At 47.3% G+C, this 18,900-nt stretch overlaps 2 protein-coding genes across 3 annotated transcripts; both read right to left on the bottom strand.

Annotated features, from left to right (window-relative positions):
- Positions 1-287: 287 nt before the first annotated feature.
- Positions 288-7,048, bottom strand: LOC4348074 (uncharacterized). Of its 2 annotated transcripts, XM_015757992.3 has the most exons (4): positions 5,437-7,048; positions 1,238-1,297; positions 1,056-1,100; positions 288-451 (listed from the first exon to the last, which is right to left on the bottom strand). In XM_015757992.3, the coding sequence occupies exons 1-4, from the start codon at positions 6,854-6,856 to the stop codon at positions 435-437; spliced, it is 1,542 nt and encodes a 513-aa protein (XP_015613478.1). In that variant the 5' UTR covers positions 6,857-7,048; the 3' UTR covers positions 288-434. The 2 variants fall into 2 exon arrangements, 1 of the variants encoding a protein (XP_015613478.1); XR_010736869.1 differs by lacking the exon at positions 288-451 and having other exon boundaries at positions 1,090-1,100; positions 1,238-1,346; positions 5,437-7,047.
- A 7,331-nt stretch (positions 7,049-14,379) lies between these two features.
- LOC4348073 (uncharacterized) lies at positions 14,380-18,587 on the bottom strand. Its single transcript, XM_015758358.3, has 4 exons — positions 17,153-18,587; positions 15,674-15,790; positions 15,500-15,573; positions 14,380-14,716 (listed from the first exon to the last, which is right to left on the bottom strand). Exons 1-3 carry the CDS (start codon positions 18,423-18,425, stop codon positions 15,533-15,535), a joined length of 1,431 nt encoding a protein of 476 aa, XP_015613844.1. The 5' UTR covers positions 18,426-18,587; the 3' UTR covers positions 14,380-14,716; positions 15,500-15,532.
- Between the last annotated feature and the right edge of the window lie 313 nt (positions 18,588-18,900).

Here is an 18,900-nt window from a genome sequence, read left to right as displayed (position 1 = left end):
CGAGCGAGTGTGACCTTGTTGCAGACTTGCAGTTTGTGGGTGAAACCATGACTTTGTTACAATCCACGCAAACTCATTTGAATTGTCAAGGAATGGGATGAGCTTGCTGAGAGCAGTATGTGCAAAATTTGGTAGATCCAGTATTATTATTTAAAATGGTTCTCTAATGACCGTCTCTATCCCGTTTCTTAACTAGTGTACAGATGCTTTACACTACCTCAGGCATATGACTATGGCATACCTAATATTTCAGAAAAGCAGTGTCCATCACAAAGCTTAAGCACATATCAGGTGCAGATGATGGCAAACACAATAGTTCAATAAACATTGTTTAATTTCAAGCAAAATCTTGATGTTCACAAATTATTTCGGAAATCGATTGATTAAATTGTTCACAAGCAGAATATTGAAGCTCAATCTTCCATTCCATCATACTAATGACTCTTGTTACCTGTCAAATCAAAAAGGAACTCTTGTCATTACATTCTGGTTAAAGATATCTAGCAGCATAACAAAATATCGAAGTTTGCATATATATGACACACCATGCATGCATGAAAAAGTTACTTGCACAAAAAAAATTCTGAATGCAATAATGTATATATTGGGTATGCTACTATGCTAGCTATATACACTGAATTGAAGATCAGTTATTCAGTAAATGGTAGGAGCTCTGTCTTGGAATGACAGTACGATTACATATAAAAAATAATGTAAAAGTTGATGAAGATAAGTATTAATACTGCTTTGGTATCATCTTGTTCAGTTAAATCCATAGAATGGCCTAGTGGTGAATGACATGAGAAAAAATTATTCAAGTAATTAACCTATAATTTCTAACATATTCGAAAATAATCAAAGTAAAGCTTGGAATGAAAGCTCTAGAAATAAAACAAACTGTAGTAGGATTGTGGAGAAGAAGGTTTACTAGCTTGCAGCAAAATTATATTCTGAATACATTTTTTGGATGCTAGCTAGCTATAACAGAAGACTTATAACCATGTAAAAAAATGAAAACCCTTCAGCTAGCTAAACCTAAGAATGTCACCACTTACCATCTGTGTGCTGTCCATCATCATCTGCAGCATCAATTCCTCCTCCTGTGCAAGAAATAACAAGATCAGCGAACAAAAATTCAAAGAAACATTAGAAGAGATGATACCAATTAATTTTGTATGAATCTAATTGAATACGAATATTACAATAAGTAAATTAAATGACTGTAAGAGTTTTTAACCTGACGTGCTTCTGTTCAACTGATCATGGAGTGTTGGATCACTGAGTACTACTTTGCCAGCTGCAATTAATTGTTAACGATAATCATTACGGGTAAAACTTGTAACACCCTGAAAATGCGACCAACAAAATCAAAACTCTAAAAATACGGATCTTCAAAAACTTTTTAAATAAATTGCATCATGCCGGTTTTATTCGCCTATTTCATTGGATTTTGATTTTGGAGTTCATTAATCGCGAATAAAAGAATAACTAATTAGGAATAAACCCTAAAATTAATTTGGCTAAATAAATAATTGGAATACAATTTAAAATAAATATTAGGTGAGGATAGAAATAAATAAAAATATTATCGCGACCATATTAGTATCAATTAAATTTAAGTGCGTTGGAATAAGAGTTAGCCCTAATTAAGGATTCAAATAAATTATATAGAAATATAATATGGGTAATATTAATCTAGGGTGAATCTATTGGTTAGAATAACACAAATACTGAGTAAACTTCATTTATGCAAAAATTAGGATTTATAGAATAAAATTTATATAGGAAATAGGCTAAAATAGGGTTAATTGGAATCTGGCACTATTCATTGCGCGCTAGGTGTTCGAGAGCGTCCCTAGCCCTTGCCTCGTCCTCTGCCGCACGCGCCTCGTGCCCCGAGCCGTCGCCGTCGCCATCGCCGCCTGCTGCCGCGCCGCTGTCGCCTGTCGCGCCGCGCGCCGCTCGGCCGTCGCCGTCACGCCTCGCGCCCCGCGCCGCACCGCCCGCCCGTCGCGTCGCCGCTGCCGTCTGCCGCGCCGCGCGCCGCTCGCCCGTCACTGTCGACGCCTCGCGCCTCGCGCCCGGCCGCGCCGCGTCGTCGTCACGTCGCTTGTCGCCGTCGCACCTCGTGCCGCTCGCCCGTCGCCGTCGCGCCTCACGCCCCGCGCCGCGCCGCCCGCCCGTCGCGTCGCTATTAGGGCCGGCCGCCCCCTTCCCCGCGCCCTATAAAATCCCGGCCCCTTCCCTTCTCCACTCCACACCCATCCCCCTCCATCCCCCTTCCTTCTCCACGCACCGCCGCCTTCGTGCCGCCGCGCCGTCACCTCGAAGCCGCCGTGCCGTCGCCTCGAAGCCGCCACGCCGCGCCGAGTGCCGCACCGTGCGTCGCCCGCCTTGCGCCGCCGCCGTCGGTAAGCCGCCGCCCCTTCCCTCGTTCTGCCGCCGTCGCCGCCGGGGAGCATGAGCCGAGAGAGAGAGGGAGGAAGAAAGAAGCCGGGAGGGAGAGAGAGAGAGAAAAGAAGAGAGGAAAAAGAAAGAAAAGAAAGAGAGGAAAAAGAGAAAGAAAGAAGAGAGAAAAAAAAGGAGAGGAAAAGAAAAGGGAAAATAAATAGAAAATTAGAGAGAGAATAAGGAGGTTTAGAAAATTTAAAATAATTAGAATTTAATTATAGATTAATTATAGTCGTAGAATTGCAAAATTTAATATAATTATAGATTATTTTTGGTAATCTCTATAAGTAATCAATTCGCGGTAGGAGTTTAGATTTATTAAGAGCTAACTAATTATGTTGAATTCTTAGGAATGTACTTCTAAATCACAAAATGACTTAGGTTAAAAGATCCAACAATTCGAATAAAGTGGTTTCGCAAACTTTGTAGTCAATATAGAAAGATCGATTCACGTTCGACTTTTTGAGTAATTTAGATTTTAATTGAATTCCAATTGAATTCAAATCATTTCCTCGCACGTAATTTTAGAACCCGAGGGAGTTGCGGATCCGAGCGAGGGTCAAGACCCGCAGGACTACGAGCAAGGCAAGTCATCACTATTCTTTGAACATGTTGATCCTAATTGCGAAATTATTTTGTTTACAAATAAAATTGCATGCAATGATGAACATTCTACTTGTGATTATGCCATGCCTTGATTATTGTTTACCCTTATGCCTTCGTAACCATGTTTACGTATGAGTCTCTAGTCAATTATGACAATTGCTTAGAAATGCTATTTTAGAATCATGCATACTCATATTTATCAAATGTTATATGCTTGGGCAATTACCCTTGGGAAGGTAATTGGGATGCGGCATGTGGAGACATGAGCGCCACATTGCCATGATGTTGATGACATGATTTGTGAAAGGAGAAATAAAATTAAACAACTGTTTTCGACTGGGGCGGACGGAGAATTTGGGTGGTGTCCGGAAAAGGCTAGTGCCGTCCCCGGTCAATTAAGGACCGAGCCATGAAGTTAAGCATGAAACGACCCCCGTACAACCGCACTTCTCGTATGGGTATAGACCTAGCGGAGTAGATAGCTGAGCGGAGGCAGTATCCATGCATAGTGGTTTCTTGATGTGTGAGGCAGGGGCTCTACGGTGGGGCAGCCATTGGTAGGACCGTGAGGCGGGTGTCTACAGTGGTGTCGCCATCGGTAGGACTGCCATGTGAGAATCTAAACATAATTATAACTTAATGCATGTGTGAGTCTTTCCCTCCCGGGTGCGCCAGAACTCCTCTCACTGCTAGAAACCGTGTACGCCTAGAGTGCATGAGGATGTAAAGTTCATGGAGCAGGTACTGCCAATGCGAGGTTATCAAAAAGCTTTGCCATGACGCGTCTCATGTGCTAGGACGAGGCTCATGTGTTGGGCAGTTGCGGAGTGCGGGTAAAGTGTATATTCACTACAGTGTGAGTAAACCAAATCTATTCGAATAGCCGTGCTCGCGGTTATTGAGCACCGGGACATGTATTACACTTGGCTAGACTCAAAATTCTTAACTTGTGTAGGATGGGATATTGCATGATGATTTTATGCTGTTGGAGCCACTTCCTAAGAGGCGGGAAGATGGACATCCTCAGAAAACCATGACGACTCAATGGCGGGAAGCTATCCTTGGGATCACAATGGATGGTGGACAGAACCGTCGTTGTTTAATGTGAACACTAGTACTAAAATTTGATTAGTCTATGTTAGGTCTTAGGCTTGTGAAAAGAATTACAAAACTTGCTTTACGTAAAAGAACCATAGCCATCCTTCGAATACCCCTATCATGTGCATTGTTGCTGTGGCGGCTTGCTGAGTACTGTTGGTACTCACCCTTGCAATATATAAACTTAATCAGAGGCCGGAGATGAAGCTTCGGAGGATCCCTATGCCTATTACCAAGAGGGTGATGAAGACGATGGCGCTCAGTAGGTCTTAGTTACGGTCGTTGCCTGTGGCAATGGCGTGCCGCTGCCTTAACTCCGCTGCCTTATCTACTTCTGCTTTTGGAATGTATTCCGGACCGCTCGGTCCGATGATCTAAGACTATGCCTGCGGGCTTATGATGTAATAATTCGCACTAGACTCTCGTGTATGTGCATTTGATATTTCAGCATGAACTCGTGTGTACCAGACTACTTGATCCAGGGAAATGGTACTGTTTACACGATTGATTCCTGTTATAAAAACGGAGGTCCACAAAACTTGATAGAATAAAAAACTGCAGAATATCTGTATATCTGAGAGTGTACAAGTGATAAATATAGAGCTGTGAAAGATTGATGTCTATCATCAAAGTCAAGACATAACATTACAGCATGTAAAACCATTATTACATTAAATTCTTAGTTTTGTCTAGGCATGTTTTGCATATTAGAAACAGTGACAACGTAGATAGCCCAACATGCTTGAGAATACATATAACATGTTTCAATGGTATACTTTAAAAAAACACTATGTATTCTAACCTATAAGAAAACAAATAATTAAACTAGCTTGGTAAATCAGGAAAATATGTAGTGCAAACCACATATGTAGTGGAAACTTGGAAACTACCGTTGGATCCAGAAACGAACGTTCGAGATTCGCCCACGTCACCATGAGTTAAAATTTAACTCCCAGTAAAAGTTTAACTCAGGAGTGAATCTGCGAGTTAAATTTTAACTCATGGTGACGTGGACGAATCTCGGACGTCCATTTCTCGATCTAACGGTAGTTTTCAAGTTTCCACTACATATGTGGTTTTCACTACATATTTTCCCTGGTAAATCTCCCCAAATAGAGAATAAACAAATATGATAGAAACTATAACTTGAAGTTAATTCCTATGTGCTTTATTTTACTTACTGAAAGTGATAATACTATCCTGCCTAGCTAGTTAAAATAAGAAAATCTTGCGGTTCCTAACCATAACAAACATGCTTTCTAGCTTATGTATATGGTATACCTGCAGTGTAGAAGCTGGTGTAGGGAAAAACATGGCTATAGTTGGCACAAGCAGCCACTCTTTGGGTGTGTTTGGTCTCGACGTCAATGGTGTACACCCCCCTACCAGCTGCATACAGTAAAACTGCATTTGCTTCAGTGACAAAACCAATAACATTTACATTTTCGCTGACTGTTGGGATCAATGCGTCCTTCTCTTGGTCAAAATCTTCATCATACCATGACTCACTCCACTGTGGGGAATGACTGCCACTAGCCTCATTGTCATGTTGCATTGTTGGTAGAATTTCCCTAGGCTCATCATCATCATCAACACCGTGTTCTTCTTCTCCTTCATCAGAGTCAGAGACGTAATAGTCCACCACCCATGGAGAAGCTAAAGAACGACGAGTCCTAAGAATGTTAATATAGGGTGGCAAGAAGTGGTCCACCTGAATAACGTTCTGAATACTCCAGGTCCTCATAGTGGTGAGGGCATCACCGGCAATGTCCATGTGGAAGAAGATAATGTGAGAGCCCAGCACACCGGTGAAGCCTAGCTTCCCATCCTTAGTTGGAAAGAGCATGAATTCCGAGATGTCCAATGGGGTCTGAATCAAGGCAAGCTTTTTGGTAATGAGATTGAACTGAAGAACACTATTGGTGTCCCCCACCAGCCAGTGGATGGCACCGGCGACGAGGGCGCTCGGCATGAAATCAAAGTCGCAACTTCCTCTCATGGAGTATACCTCACTCCACTCTTTGGTCTCCGAGATCCAGACTCTAGTGCAGATGCATTCATGGTTCCACTCGTCCGAACGATAGTTGGGCCGGTCATTGAATGCAACGATGACACGGTACGGCGCCAAATGGCAGTCACCACCACCGACGCTGGCGCCGACGACGTGTTCCAGGCCATCGCAGCCGCAGATTATGGCAGCGCCGCAGCTGTCATCGTTGGTGAAGTAGCATCTGGGCGTGGGGATGATATCCCGGCGGCGGGCGAGAGGGTCCCAGACCAGGAGCTGGCCGTCCTCCCCGTCGTCGAGTAGCACGCGGCCATGGCGCACGTCGTGGATGAACGGCCGCTGTTTCCCGGCCGGTGGGGACAGATCCACCACGCCGGCATCCACCGTGCTGGTGAAGAACGGACAGGGCAGATTTCTCCTGTTGCAGAAGAAGCCAAGGAGGGGAGGCACTCCGCCGTGCGCCGCGCGGAAGGCGCGGAGGAAGCTGCCGTTGCTGCCGAGGACCTGCCGGCGCCAGTTCTTGGTGACGGCGGCGGCGACAGCCAAGTACCCCGGCTCCGACGGAAGGCGGAGCAGGATGCTCCGCAAGGCGTCGTTGGGCAGGTCAGCCAGCTGCAACTCCTCCTGCTGCAGCCGCTGCTGCTGCTCCTGCTCGCCGTCGACAGCATCGACAGAGACAACACTCTCGGCCATGGTGATCAGGGGCTTGCTCAGGTCAGAACGAAGAACTCCGACGAGTGCTGGTTCCTGGTTGCTGGAAATTAAGCGATCGAGTTAGGTGAAGTGATCGGCACTGATCGATAGATATAAAGAGGAGGAACCGAGGAAGAAGGTGAGAGATGCCGTGACGCCATGGCAAGGTGCGTGCGTGCGCGAGGGAGGACGACACGCGGTCTGACGCCGAAAGCACTAGCAGTCAATCGGCCTGGCCGAGGATGACGACGACAAGCGGTTGCAAGCGCCATGGCATGCGATGACGCAGCATCGTTTCTATCTATCTATATCTCAATCTCAAGTTCTCAACGTACTGCTCTTACTGTCTTACATTACATGTGAGAAGAGCATTCTAGAAATTTTTAATCTCTGCCAAAATTTGACTGAGATGATTTTAGTTTCACTCTCAATTACGGTATGAAATTGATTCATCGAGTTGGGAACAAGACACAGCCGGAACAAAGATTGATTTAATTAATTTGATGCTTAATTAGCGCCGTTAAGTGATAAGCTAAGCTAAAACTTAATTTGTCTGATCTTGAACCAACTATCCCTGCTTTCGACTAAACTTACATAAATACTGAAGATTATTTAAACTGTTCAGCAGCTTATCAATGATCATAGTTATTGCAGAGGTGTTGGTACGTACATCCGGTTTGTTTGGATGTAGAGTCCGGCTTTTAAACCTTAAAAAAGAGCTATTACAGAGTTAAACAGTTTTCAACTGTATGCCACAAGCTGATCAAATTCAAACGTCTAAGTACATACATACGAAAATGCAGGTGAATAACACTACTAGAAAAATACATTTTTCTCGACGTGGAGGTCTGATTTTCACAGGCGGACATGACCCTTGAAGCCAATTGACCGCCTACAAAAATATAAATCAGGTTGAAGTTCGCTGTCCGCCTGCGAACCACTTAAGCGACGCCTGTGAAAATCATTTTCGTAGGCGGACCACTTAAGCCGCGCCTGCGAAAATCGTATCTACCCCAAAAAGATCTAAGTCTTATCTTCTCCACCCCCTCCCCACCACTCATTTCCCTCACTCAACTCTCTCTCTCTCTCTCCCTCAACACTTTCCACCGGCCGGGCCGTCCCCCTCCCCTCCCCAACCTCTACCGGCGGCGGCGGCGTGGACGGCGATGACGATGCGGCTCCCGGTGCGGCGCGGCGACTCCCCTCCCCTCCCCTCCCAGATCCGGCCAGAGGGAGGCCTGGGAAGGGCGGTGGGGTGCGGGGCGGCAACGACGATGGCTCGGCTGCGGCTGCGGCGGCGGCGGCGAAGACGGCGCGGGGTGGCGGCTCCCCTCCCCTCCCCGCCTAGATCGGGCCAGGGGTGGGCGGCGGCGGCAAGGCGCACCCGCAATTTTTTTTTTTTTGCTCGTTCAATGGATTTTTGTAGGCGGGCCACTGCCCCGATTGTGGGCTGCAGGCAGTCCTCCCCCTGCCTGGGAAAATCACTTTTGGCCGCCTGTAAAAATACTTTTTCTAGTAGTGCAACACCAAACATACGAAACGAGTGTATATAAACACATCTGCCTGACGTGCAGGACAGATCAAGGAAGATTGATCAATTTATTTTGATTAATTCAATCAGATAGCCTGATGAGTAGCTAGCTAGCCACGCGGAAAAATCCTCAAGTTGCTCTCAATCTTTGATGCCTGTGAACTAAGATAAATAACTATCATCAACTCGGTTTATTTTGATTAACAAAAACGATCAAGGCACAAGACAATATATTAAACTGCATCGTCAAACCAAGTTATATTCAGGTCTATTTGCCAGCTCTTGCAAGATTTCTTACATTTGAACTTGGGCTAATTATTATGTATTTATGTCTGCATCCAGAGTTTTTACTACTCTCTCCCTCTAGTCACTGAAAATGGAGTTTTATGCTAGCACAACTGCAAATTACAAATTTGAAATATATAAACTGACATAGCATAGTTTTTAGAAACTACATATATATCTTCATGAACATTTAGTTCTTTACTACGATATATAAACGATATATACATCAATACTTTGTCCAGAGACCGGCTGGCACTGGTGGAGAAATGCTCTTTACTCCCAGTTCAGAACCCTTTGTAGTCCCGGTTTTTCAACCGGGACTACGAATCCGGGACTAAAGATCGATCTTTAGTCCGGGTTGGTAACACCAACCGAGAGTAAAGAGGGGGAATCTTTAGTCCCAATAGGGTAGCGGCAGTCCCTCGAGGCCCTTTTTTTTCATTGTTTTTTCATTGTTGATTTGCTAATGGCTAGAGTTAATCCTTATATTTTCTCCCAAATCGAGTGGGATGCACATCCCTAAATCAGCATCCTAAATATTAAGTTACTTATACACGCATCAAATACATCACAAATCCTACACACAGATCAAATACATCACAAATCCTAAAAAAACTACACATAAATTAAATACATCATAGATTATACAAGATTATACATCTCAAGATTATACATCTCAAATCCATGCGATGCAATGAATCACAAAATCTAAAAAAAATATACATCCAGTGAAACACAAATTATAAAAAAAAAAGCAAACGAGCTGTAGCGCCCGTTCCGTCGTGGCGCCTAGCGGGAAAATTATCTCTAAAAACCCTAATTGCGAAATTTGTTTATTTGCTTGTTGTCTAGTGTCCGTGCCATCTCAGATCTCAAATCCCCGATCTATCGTCGAGTTCAATCCCGAATCCAAACCCTTCCCAAATCAATTCCTCCGCAAAAGTCTATTTTGCCTCCCCCGGGGTCGATGGGCCGAATTTCTCTCGGCCCATCTTCCCCTCTCCCCCGGCCCTCTCCTCTCCCCCGGCGCGCTCCCGCTCTCCCTCTCTCTCTCTCTCTCTCTCTCTAGCCCCCTCCCCTCCCCCGGCGCGCTCCCTCTCCCCCTCTCCCTCCGCTCCGCTCCGCCCCGCCCGCGCGCCGCGCGCGCGTGTGCGCGAGCGCCGCGCCGAGCGCCCCCTCCCTTTCCCCTCGCTCTGCCCGCGCGTGCGCAAGCACCGCGCCGAGCGCCCCTTCCCCTCGCTCTCCTTCTCCTCTCCCTGGCGAGCTCCCCGCTCGCGAAGACGGCCCCCGCACGCCGTCGTTCGCGCGCGCGCCCGCGTGGTTCCCCGCCCGAGCCGCGTCGTCTGCGCCGTCCGCGTCGCCCGGCCCCGCTGCTCTGCCGCGCCTGCAGCCGCTCGGCCCCGCGAGCCAGCGCGCGTGCCCAGCCGCGCCGCCCGTTGTTTCCCGCGCGCGCGTGCCGAGTGGCCGACCGCCTGGTCGCCGCCGCCGTCACCCTCTGCCGCGCCAGCCCGCGCCTGTCGCCCGTGACGTCGCGCCGCTCCAAACCGCCCCGCCGTCATCGCCGTCGTCATCGCCTCGGCCCCGCCACTCCCGCGCTAGCCTCCAAGGGACGGAGGCAGAGCCTCCCTCCTCCCTCTGCCGCGACGCCCCCGCTCCCTCCTCCTTTTCCCGAAGAGGCAAGGGGACAAGCCCCCTTTTCTCTCCCTCTTTTCCCCTTTTTCCCTCCCGCCGGCGTCATCCTCCTCCCTCCTCCCTGTCGCCGCTTTGGCCACGACCGCCGAGCGCTAGCCCTCTCCTTTGACCGCCCTAAGTCGGTTCCCAAACCGACATTGCCATCCTATAAACCCGAGCTCCCCCCCCCCTTTTTCCTTTCCTCTCCCATTCACCTCCGCGCCATTGCCGCCCCTCTGTTTCGCCGTCGCCGTTCGTCGTTGCGCGTGTCGGAGGAGCCGGCACGAGCAAGGACGCGGAAGGGGACTTCGGCCGCGCCCTCTCATTCCTCTTCCCCGGCCCGAGGCCGGAGAGATTACTCCCGCATCGTCGGCCTCTCGTCACAGCGCCCCTCCTCACCTCGGTGATGCCTCCCTCCGTTCTTCCTCCTCGCTCCATCTCCCCCCCTTAGTTTTCGGTGGTAGCACGAGTAGCCTCCCCGTAGCTAGCCGGCGCCGCCCCGACCGTTGCCGTCGCCCGCCGTGTGCTCGCCGCCGTCGCCGCTCGAGCTCCGTAGCACCCGCTCGTCGCCAGCCTCGCTCGGCGTAGCTCCGCACAATCCGACGCTAGCATCGGATTCCCGTGGCCGCGTAGGTGCTCTCACCGCCGGGAATCGGCCCCTCGTGACCTCGTCGCCATTTCCCTCTTCCCTCCCCGCCGGTTGCCGCCGCCGCGATTCGCCGCCGTCAAGCTTCCTCCGGCGAATCCGAGCAGTTGGCTCGTCTCCCCTCGTCTCGTGCAACCACCCGGTGTGCTCGTTTTCGCCGGTATCGCCGTGGTCCGCTCCGCCGCTCGCCGCTGTTGTCCGCCGTCCGTTCTGGCCGGCGTCGTCGTCTACCTCCCGCCAGCCCACGTGGCAGCCACGTAGGCGCCACGTCGGCGCCAGCTCAGCCGAGGTCGGGACGGGCCGACCCCGGTCAGCCCCTCCCATGCGCGCGTTCCACCGCGAGCCGTGAGGCTGCGCGTGGGCCCGCCGCATCCGTTCCTCCGCAGACCGCGCGCGTGCACCGCGTCCCTCCCCCGCCCGCGCGCGTGCGCCGCGTGCTCCCTCCGCACGGTGAGCTGAGCCGCTGACAAGCGGGTCCCACCCGGGACCGCGCACAGTGAGCCCGGTCCACCGGCCCACTCTCTCCTCCCCTCCCCCGCGCGCGCGCTTGGGCTGTCTTGGGCCGGCCGGCCCATTTAGCTCGGCCGGACCGCCCCATCTCTCTCGGGCCGCGCCCTAGCCGCCCGAGGAAAAGTCTAATTTCCATCCCTCTTTTCTTTTCTTTTCTTTTCTTTTCTTTTCCAAAAAGGATTTAATTAAATCCTTTTCCTTTAGACCAAAAATCCAATAATCTTAGAAATTCAATATCTTCCCAACCATAAATCCGTTTGACTCCGTTCAACTTCCAAAATTCCTCAAATCTCGAGATCTATCTAATGGCACGCTTAGAGGTCATTAATAGGGCTTTATTTTCGCCGTTTGTTGAGTTGCCCCGTTTCGCGTGTAGTTTCAGAGCCCGAAGACCCGCAGTGCGAGGATTTCGAGGATCAAGCTCTAGATCTCGAGCAAGGCAAGCCACCTTTGAACATCTTGAGCCTATATTTGAAATTTAATTATGTTGCTTGCAAAATATTATGCATTGATAGGATCGCACTTAATCTGTTGTCCCGTCTGCAAGGCAGATTGGCGGACCTACCTAACTTGTTGCATTTGATCCTTCCATTGTTAATTGCTATACCATGTCCCCTTGTAACCATCCAGTTGCGCCTCGATATTCGTGCACTCTGTGCGAGTATCGACGGTCACCTTCAAACTTAAAATCTGAGTAACAACTTGGGTAAAACTGGAGTTTTACAAAAGACTTGGAAAACCCGACACCTGAGTCGGCGCTTGCGAACTAAATGAATTTCCAAAACCGCGGACCGGGGAACGTACCGGGTGTACGGTTTTTCCCGCTCTCGCACTTAAGGACCGATTCCTTGGAATTTCATCCAAACATAAGACAAGTACGACCACATGGGTGGAATGGGACACCCCTGGCTGAGTAACTAGCTTATCAGGGGAGCCTTGATGTCGAGAGACATGTGGATTCGCCGGGGTGGTGTCGGGGAGGACCCCTGGGCTTCCTGGCACAGTATGGTCTGGGACCTAACCTGGTCTGGGACCCCTCTTGTCGGCATATGGTAAACCTGTATCGGCTTTGGAAATGCCTTGTCATGAAAGCTTGGAGGTCTCCCGACGTGGCTGATCCCCACGGGCTGGGTGATCCGGGTTAGTAATGTCGTGTGGGTAAAGTGTACCCCCTCTGCAGAGGTTAACAAACTGTTCGAACAGCCGTGCCCACGGTCATGGGCGGATGTGAGGTGATTCCTAGCGTAGTTTGTTTGACTACTGCTTGTGAAATTGCTGTTGTGGAAAGGGGTTCAATGTTTGAAAAATCTGCAGCTGATGGGATCAGCTAGGCCCGGGTGGCCGTTTGAAAGTTGTAGGCCCGGGTGGCCGTTTGAAAAGCTGTTGACCGGGTGCCAACCTTGTTTTAAATTTTAAAGACTGATACATTGCACATACTCCGACCGGACGAGACGTACTGTCTCATCCGTGTCGTTTGAGAAGCACTCACTTAGTTGTTTTTAGAAAAGAGTTCAACTAAAATCAATTGCAAAAACAACAGCCTTTCCTTGAAGCCTGCATTAAACACTTATTTCCCATGGCTTGCTGAGTACTCCCGTACTCACCCTTGCTCTATATAAATAATCCCCCCCCCCCAGTTGCTGAAGAAGATGAAGCGGATCCTGCTGATGAGGAGTTCTTCTAGGAGCAAGCCGGCTACGATGAGTTTTAGGGTTTCGGCCTAGTTCCCAAGTCACGCCTGTGTTGTTTGGTCCAAGTCCTGCTTCTGTTTCCCTTTTGTAATGCAGTTGTGAGCTCGGGATCTGTCCGCAGCCCAACATGACTGTACTCCTACTCTATAATAAAGAGACGGCTGTTGCTGTGATATTCTGTCTCCCTGTGATACCAGCACTGTTTCCTGGGACTGGTATCGATCAACAGGTTAATTTGAAGCGTCGCGGGCTAGTTCCGGTCGGTACTAATTCGGGGCATGACACGAGCCGGCCGCTGCTCGCCGCCGCCACCCGCCGGCCGCCTGCCCGCCCGCCTGCCCGCCTCCACGCGCGCAGCCGCGCCGCCCGCCGCCCGCCTCCCCGCCGCCGCCTCCCCGCGCGCGGCCGTGCCGCCACCGCCATCCTACCCCGCACGGCCGCGCCGCCGCCGCCCGCCGCCGGCCGGCTAATGGAAGAGGGAGTAGAGGGGAGGAGGAGGAAGGGCCGGCTGATGGGAGGGACGAGAGGGGAGGAGGAGAAGAGGAAGGGGAGGAGGAAGGGGATTGGATCTGAGAAGAGGAAGAGAGGGGATGATCCAATCTTATCTAAATATCTGTCTGGGACTTAACCGATCAGATGTGGGAGAGAAATATTTACTCTCGGTTGATAACTCTAACCGGAACTAAAGATCCATCTTTAGTCCCGGTTGGTGAACTAAAGATCAAATTGATCTTTACTAAAGTGGTAATCTTTAGTCCTGGTTAATACTTACCAACCGGGACTAAAGATCAAATTGATCTTTACTAAAGTGGTAATCTTTAGTCCTGGTTGGTAGTATTAACCGGGACTAAAGATTCTCGGCCCCCTGACATACATCTGACAGGGGATGAACCGGGACTAAAAATCATCTTTAGTCCCGGGTTGGTTCAAATTTTTTTAACCAGGACTAAAAATCGTTTTTAGTTCCGGTTTTTAATGGAACCAGGACTATTGTGGAATTTGGTCGACCGACCAAAGATGGTTCTCCAATGTGGCCTCGTCAAGAGACAAAATACCCAAACACACAAATATTGTCCGGTCTGACCGGATTGATCCAAATCGATAACCCTATTCACAGTCAAATATTGTCCGGTCTGACCAACCACGGCCGGTCCAGACCCATCCAGATAGCAAATTTACATTTCGCGGATAAATCATCAAATCATTAAAACCAGTACAATCAACTGATCATGCCAATTATTTTTCATCGCAAAAACATGAATCAAAACATTGATTTCACATATATCCCTGCTGTCGTCTAAACTTATACTAGCTGAAGATTTGAACGGCGCAGCACCAGTTGTTGCAGGGGCAAGTACACATACGAAAATTAATGCAGGTAAACAACAAACACATGACATGGGTTTATTAATTAAATTAACAAGTTTACAGCACATCTGAGAATCTGACTGAATGTGCGATAGCCTGATTATTATAGTAGCTAGCTGCCGACCAAGAAATCTTCAATGTACGCCCAATCTTGATGCCTGTGTATAATAATTAATAAGATATATAATTGTCATCAATTATCAATTATATAAACTGATCCCAAAGTCCACACATTTACTGTTGTTCCAGAAAAATAATTTCTCAATCTATAACTTGATGTAAATATTTTTACAAAAATATGACATAGCGAAATGATATTTTGTCGCTAATGAAAACGTCATTTCTTTGCCAGAAACTTCTTAAGTCTATCTTCAATTGGGGAACTGGTAACTAATTAAATAAAGTAAAAGAATTGAAGAATATAAGAATGAGCAGGTCAACATAAAAAAAGCATCGTCAGACTAAATTCAAGTCTATCTGCCAGCTCTTGCAAGATTTGTAACATTTGAACCTAGCGCTAACTATTATGTCTGCATATATCCATATTTTTTTTGCTACTCTCGCTCTAGTAAAATGAACATAAGAAAATGTGTAGAAATCTTGCTAGCACAACTGCAAGATCCTCAGAAAATGGAGTTGTATGCTAGTACGTCTACAAAGAACAAATGTGTAGATATATAAATGACATAGCAAAGTTTCAGAAACTATACATAAGAACATACGGTCTTTTTAAACTGCTAACTATAGCTTTTTGGCTGTGTACGCCCTCACAAGGTGTAGCTTTTTGGCTGTGTACACCCTCACAAGGTGTAGAGGCCGGGTTTGATATAATCCATTATCTAAAAAAAAACTGCTAACTAGCTATCTATAAATGAAAACTTAATTTGGATCAAAAAAGAGAATAATGTCTATATAGCAGGTGAGCAAACAATAATTCATACCACTTGAACTGATGAGGTAACAGAAAGACCTGTTTACTGCTCGTCTCCATCACCTGAAGCACTAATCCCTCCACCTGTGGGAAAACAAGAACAGGCAAAACTTTACTGTTTAAGCCATATAAGCTTACTGTTTACTTATAAATTATAATGGATTTAAGTCGTAAACTTCTTTACCAATGTTCTCCTGATCTGGAAGTATTGTATCATTGAGGGGTTCAAGCTGTTGTAAACCTTGTTCATCGTTGTTCTCATGATCAATCAGCACCGGATCATTGAAATTTGCTTTGCCAACTGTATGTACGTAACAACATCGAATATATAAGATCTATGCAATTGACAAGAAAGATATGTTGGGCTGTGAAAAATGCAACTGTTTTTTAGGAAAATGCCGGTCATTAGATGTGATTCTGATATGAACATATCTCAGTACAGGAAATGTATACATTGTCAATATCATATTCAGATGTAGATAAGCACATGATCGTAAATGAACAAAATTCCATGTCAACATATTTTAAATATATATGATAATTAGAAGATGCAAAAGGGTATAAAAGAACAGCTAATTTATCATGCATATTGCAAGTTACAACTATATATGCACAATCTTTAATTACTCATACAATTGTAATATATACTATTCTAGAATTGAATAATAATTAACTCAGATCAATTATCTGCAGTTTGTTGAATTCAGAATACTATTAGAGCACAAATTCTATCGTAGTTATCACTTGAGTAACAAAGCTATTGAATAAACTAAATTTGTGTTTGAATAATTTTCAAGATGCACTTGGCAGTTCAGTTCGAAGGTATATTCCGTCTTGCTTATCAGCTCAACTTAAGACGTTGTAATAGAAATATACATTAGTTGATGAACTTAATTGTATGTATAATCTGATGTGGCCAACCATAAAATGCACAGAGGAAAATGGAATTGATGACTAGCTAACAAATTGTTTAAATAATTATGTATTATATTTAGGAAAATCTAATGTACCTTTGCATTGAAACACATATGCAGTTTGTGAAGTCCTACTGTAGCAACTATATATGCAGAAAGACTATGCAAAATTTGGTGAACACAGATCAGATCAATAATATATCATATGCTGCACCATACCTCAAATAATTAGAACAAGCAAATTTATTCAACAAAACAAAATAAACGGAGCACTATACACTTAATGAGATAGTCTAATCATCATATGAAGAATATGGGCAACATGAAGAGGGCAATACTCATGAACAGAATTCTATGGAAAATAATTAGATGGGTAGCCATTTTTTAGTATAATAATGCAATACACTCTATAAATTTGCACTTGCTGCCCGAGCAAAAACACTATTTTGCATTTACTTTATCCAAAAGAAACATTTTTAGGAGTCTAACCCTATAATATAGAGACTTAAACTTTTTTTTCAAAATGTTTGCCCCTAGCTAGCTAGCTATATTATTGTTGCACTAAGTTTACAGCAAACCCAAATGCTAAGAAACCGCAGTGTGGAAGATAAATCTGTATACTAACACTGATTTTTTCTAATAAGAAGGACTTTTTTTCCTAAATGTGTTTATAAGTAATTTAATTAAACGGTAGGCAAAACTAAAATATTGTTGTTTTGTTAAAGAAAATAGATATGACAGATTTATACCTGTGGTGTAGAAGCTCTCGTAAGGGTAGACAGTGGTGAAGTAGATCCTCTGAGATAACTGCTCGTATTCGTTTGATTCAATATCAACCATGAATACACCTAGCTCATTTCGAACTAAGATTGAGTTAGGATCCTCTATGAACCCGATAACTCTTGGCCTGATCACGACATGGTTATATTCGTCGTTATCACTCTTAATAGTTGGCGGGTGCGAGGGAATGATTTTGCTATCCTTCTTCGCCTTGGGACCAAACTGATGTGCCAACAATAATACAACCTCCTCCTCATCATCGGAGTCAGAGTCTGTGTCCGAATCAAGAACTTGCTGATATGACTGGCTTGGCCGCATAGCATCTAGATGAAGAGTAGTAACTTTTGTCCAGGTGGCATCACCGTCTTCATAGATATCTTCGATGGCGAAAACCCTGACGATTGGGCCCATCATACCAGTGTAGCCTAGCCGCCCGTCTTCCATGGGGAAGACGACGATGTCCGGGAGATCCACCGGTGTTCTGAATAGTGCTAGGCTGTTGGTATCGAACTCGAACTCAATGATTTGGGTCCTCCCATTTACCAACCAGTAGACGGTATAGTCGAGCACAGCGGGTTGCTTGAGCTCGAAAGTGACGCGAGCATCCATGGTGGCCACGGGGCCCCAGGTGTTGGTCCTGGAGCTGTACACGCTAGCCATGGTGGTGGGGGGCCGATCCGAGCCGCAGTACACGAATACGACGCGGTACGGCGCGGCATGGCAGTCGTCGCCGGCGCCGTGGTCGGCTTCGCAGATCAACGCGCCGCCGCCGTAGCCCTCTCCGACGAAGTAGCCGGGCGGCATGGGGATGAAGTCCTTGCGGCGGGACAGAGGGTCCCAGACGAGGAGCTCCTTGTCCTCCCGGCCGTCCATCAGGACGCGGCCGTGGCGCGCGTCGTAGATGTGCTGCACGCTGCCGTCGCCGGCCGAGACGGCCTCCTCCGGCGGCGCCAGGCCCACCACGCCGGCGCCGGTGGCGGTGAAGAACGGCCCCGCGGCGTTGTTGGAGAAGAAGCCGAGCAGCGGCGTCGGCCCGTCGTAGTCCAGGCGGAAGCGGCGGCCGAAGCAGGCCTCGCTGTGGACGACGCTCCGCCACTTGGTGGACACGGCCGTCGCCACGGCGAGGTATGCCGGCTCCGGCGCCAGGCAGAGCAGCAGGTTGTGGACGACGTTGTCGGTCAGGTACGGCGGCGGGACGTCGTCCTTGGCTGCGACGATCTGCACCGGCGGCAACTCAGCCATGTCTCGGGGTAGGTGAGTGAGTGTAGTGCTAGGGCTTGGAAATCGATTTGGGAGAGGAAGAAATCGAGAGGGGGGAGGAAAGGGAGGAGACTTTGGTGGAGACGAAGACAAAAGTAGTAAGTGACAATGATTGATGACAGCGACAGTGATGATGCTTTGTTGTTGCCTGCTGCAGTCTGCAGATAGAGTGATATTTATAGCCGCGTGGTGTGAAAGCGATCGACCCTTTCTGCTTGCTTTCTCCAGGAGAGTGTACACCTGTCCTAGCTGTATCCCCTATCTTCAGAGATGCATTTTTGGACACCATTAATTTCTTCCATATCACATTAATAGTTATTAGAAAATTTATAAAAAGATAAGATAGACTAATATAAGATAAATATATAAAGGGAGAGATAAGGGTTTCACCAGTAGTGATTACTTTACAAACATGCAGGGGCAAATACAACTCCTATAAACCATAGCAAAAAGAATA

This window comes from Oryza sativa, chromosome 10 (assembly GCF_034140825.1).
Source record: "Oryza sativa Japonica Group chromosome 10, ASM3414082v1".
Lineage (NCBI taxonomy): Eukaryota > Viridiplantae > Streptophyta > Magnoliopsida > Poales > Poaceae > Oryza > Oryza sativa.
Note: the sequence above shows the minus strand (reverse complement) of the source record. Positions and strands in the feature narration are given on the sequence as shown.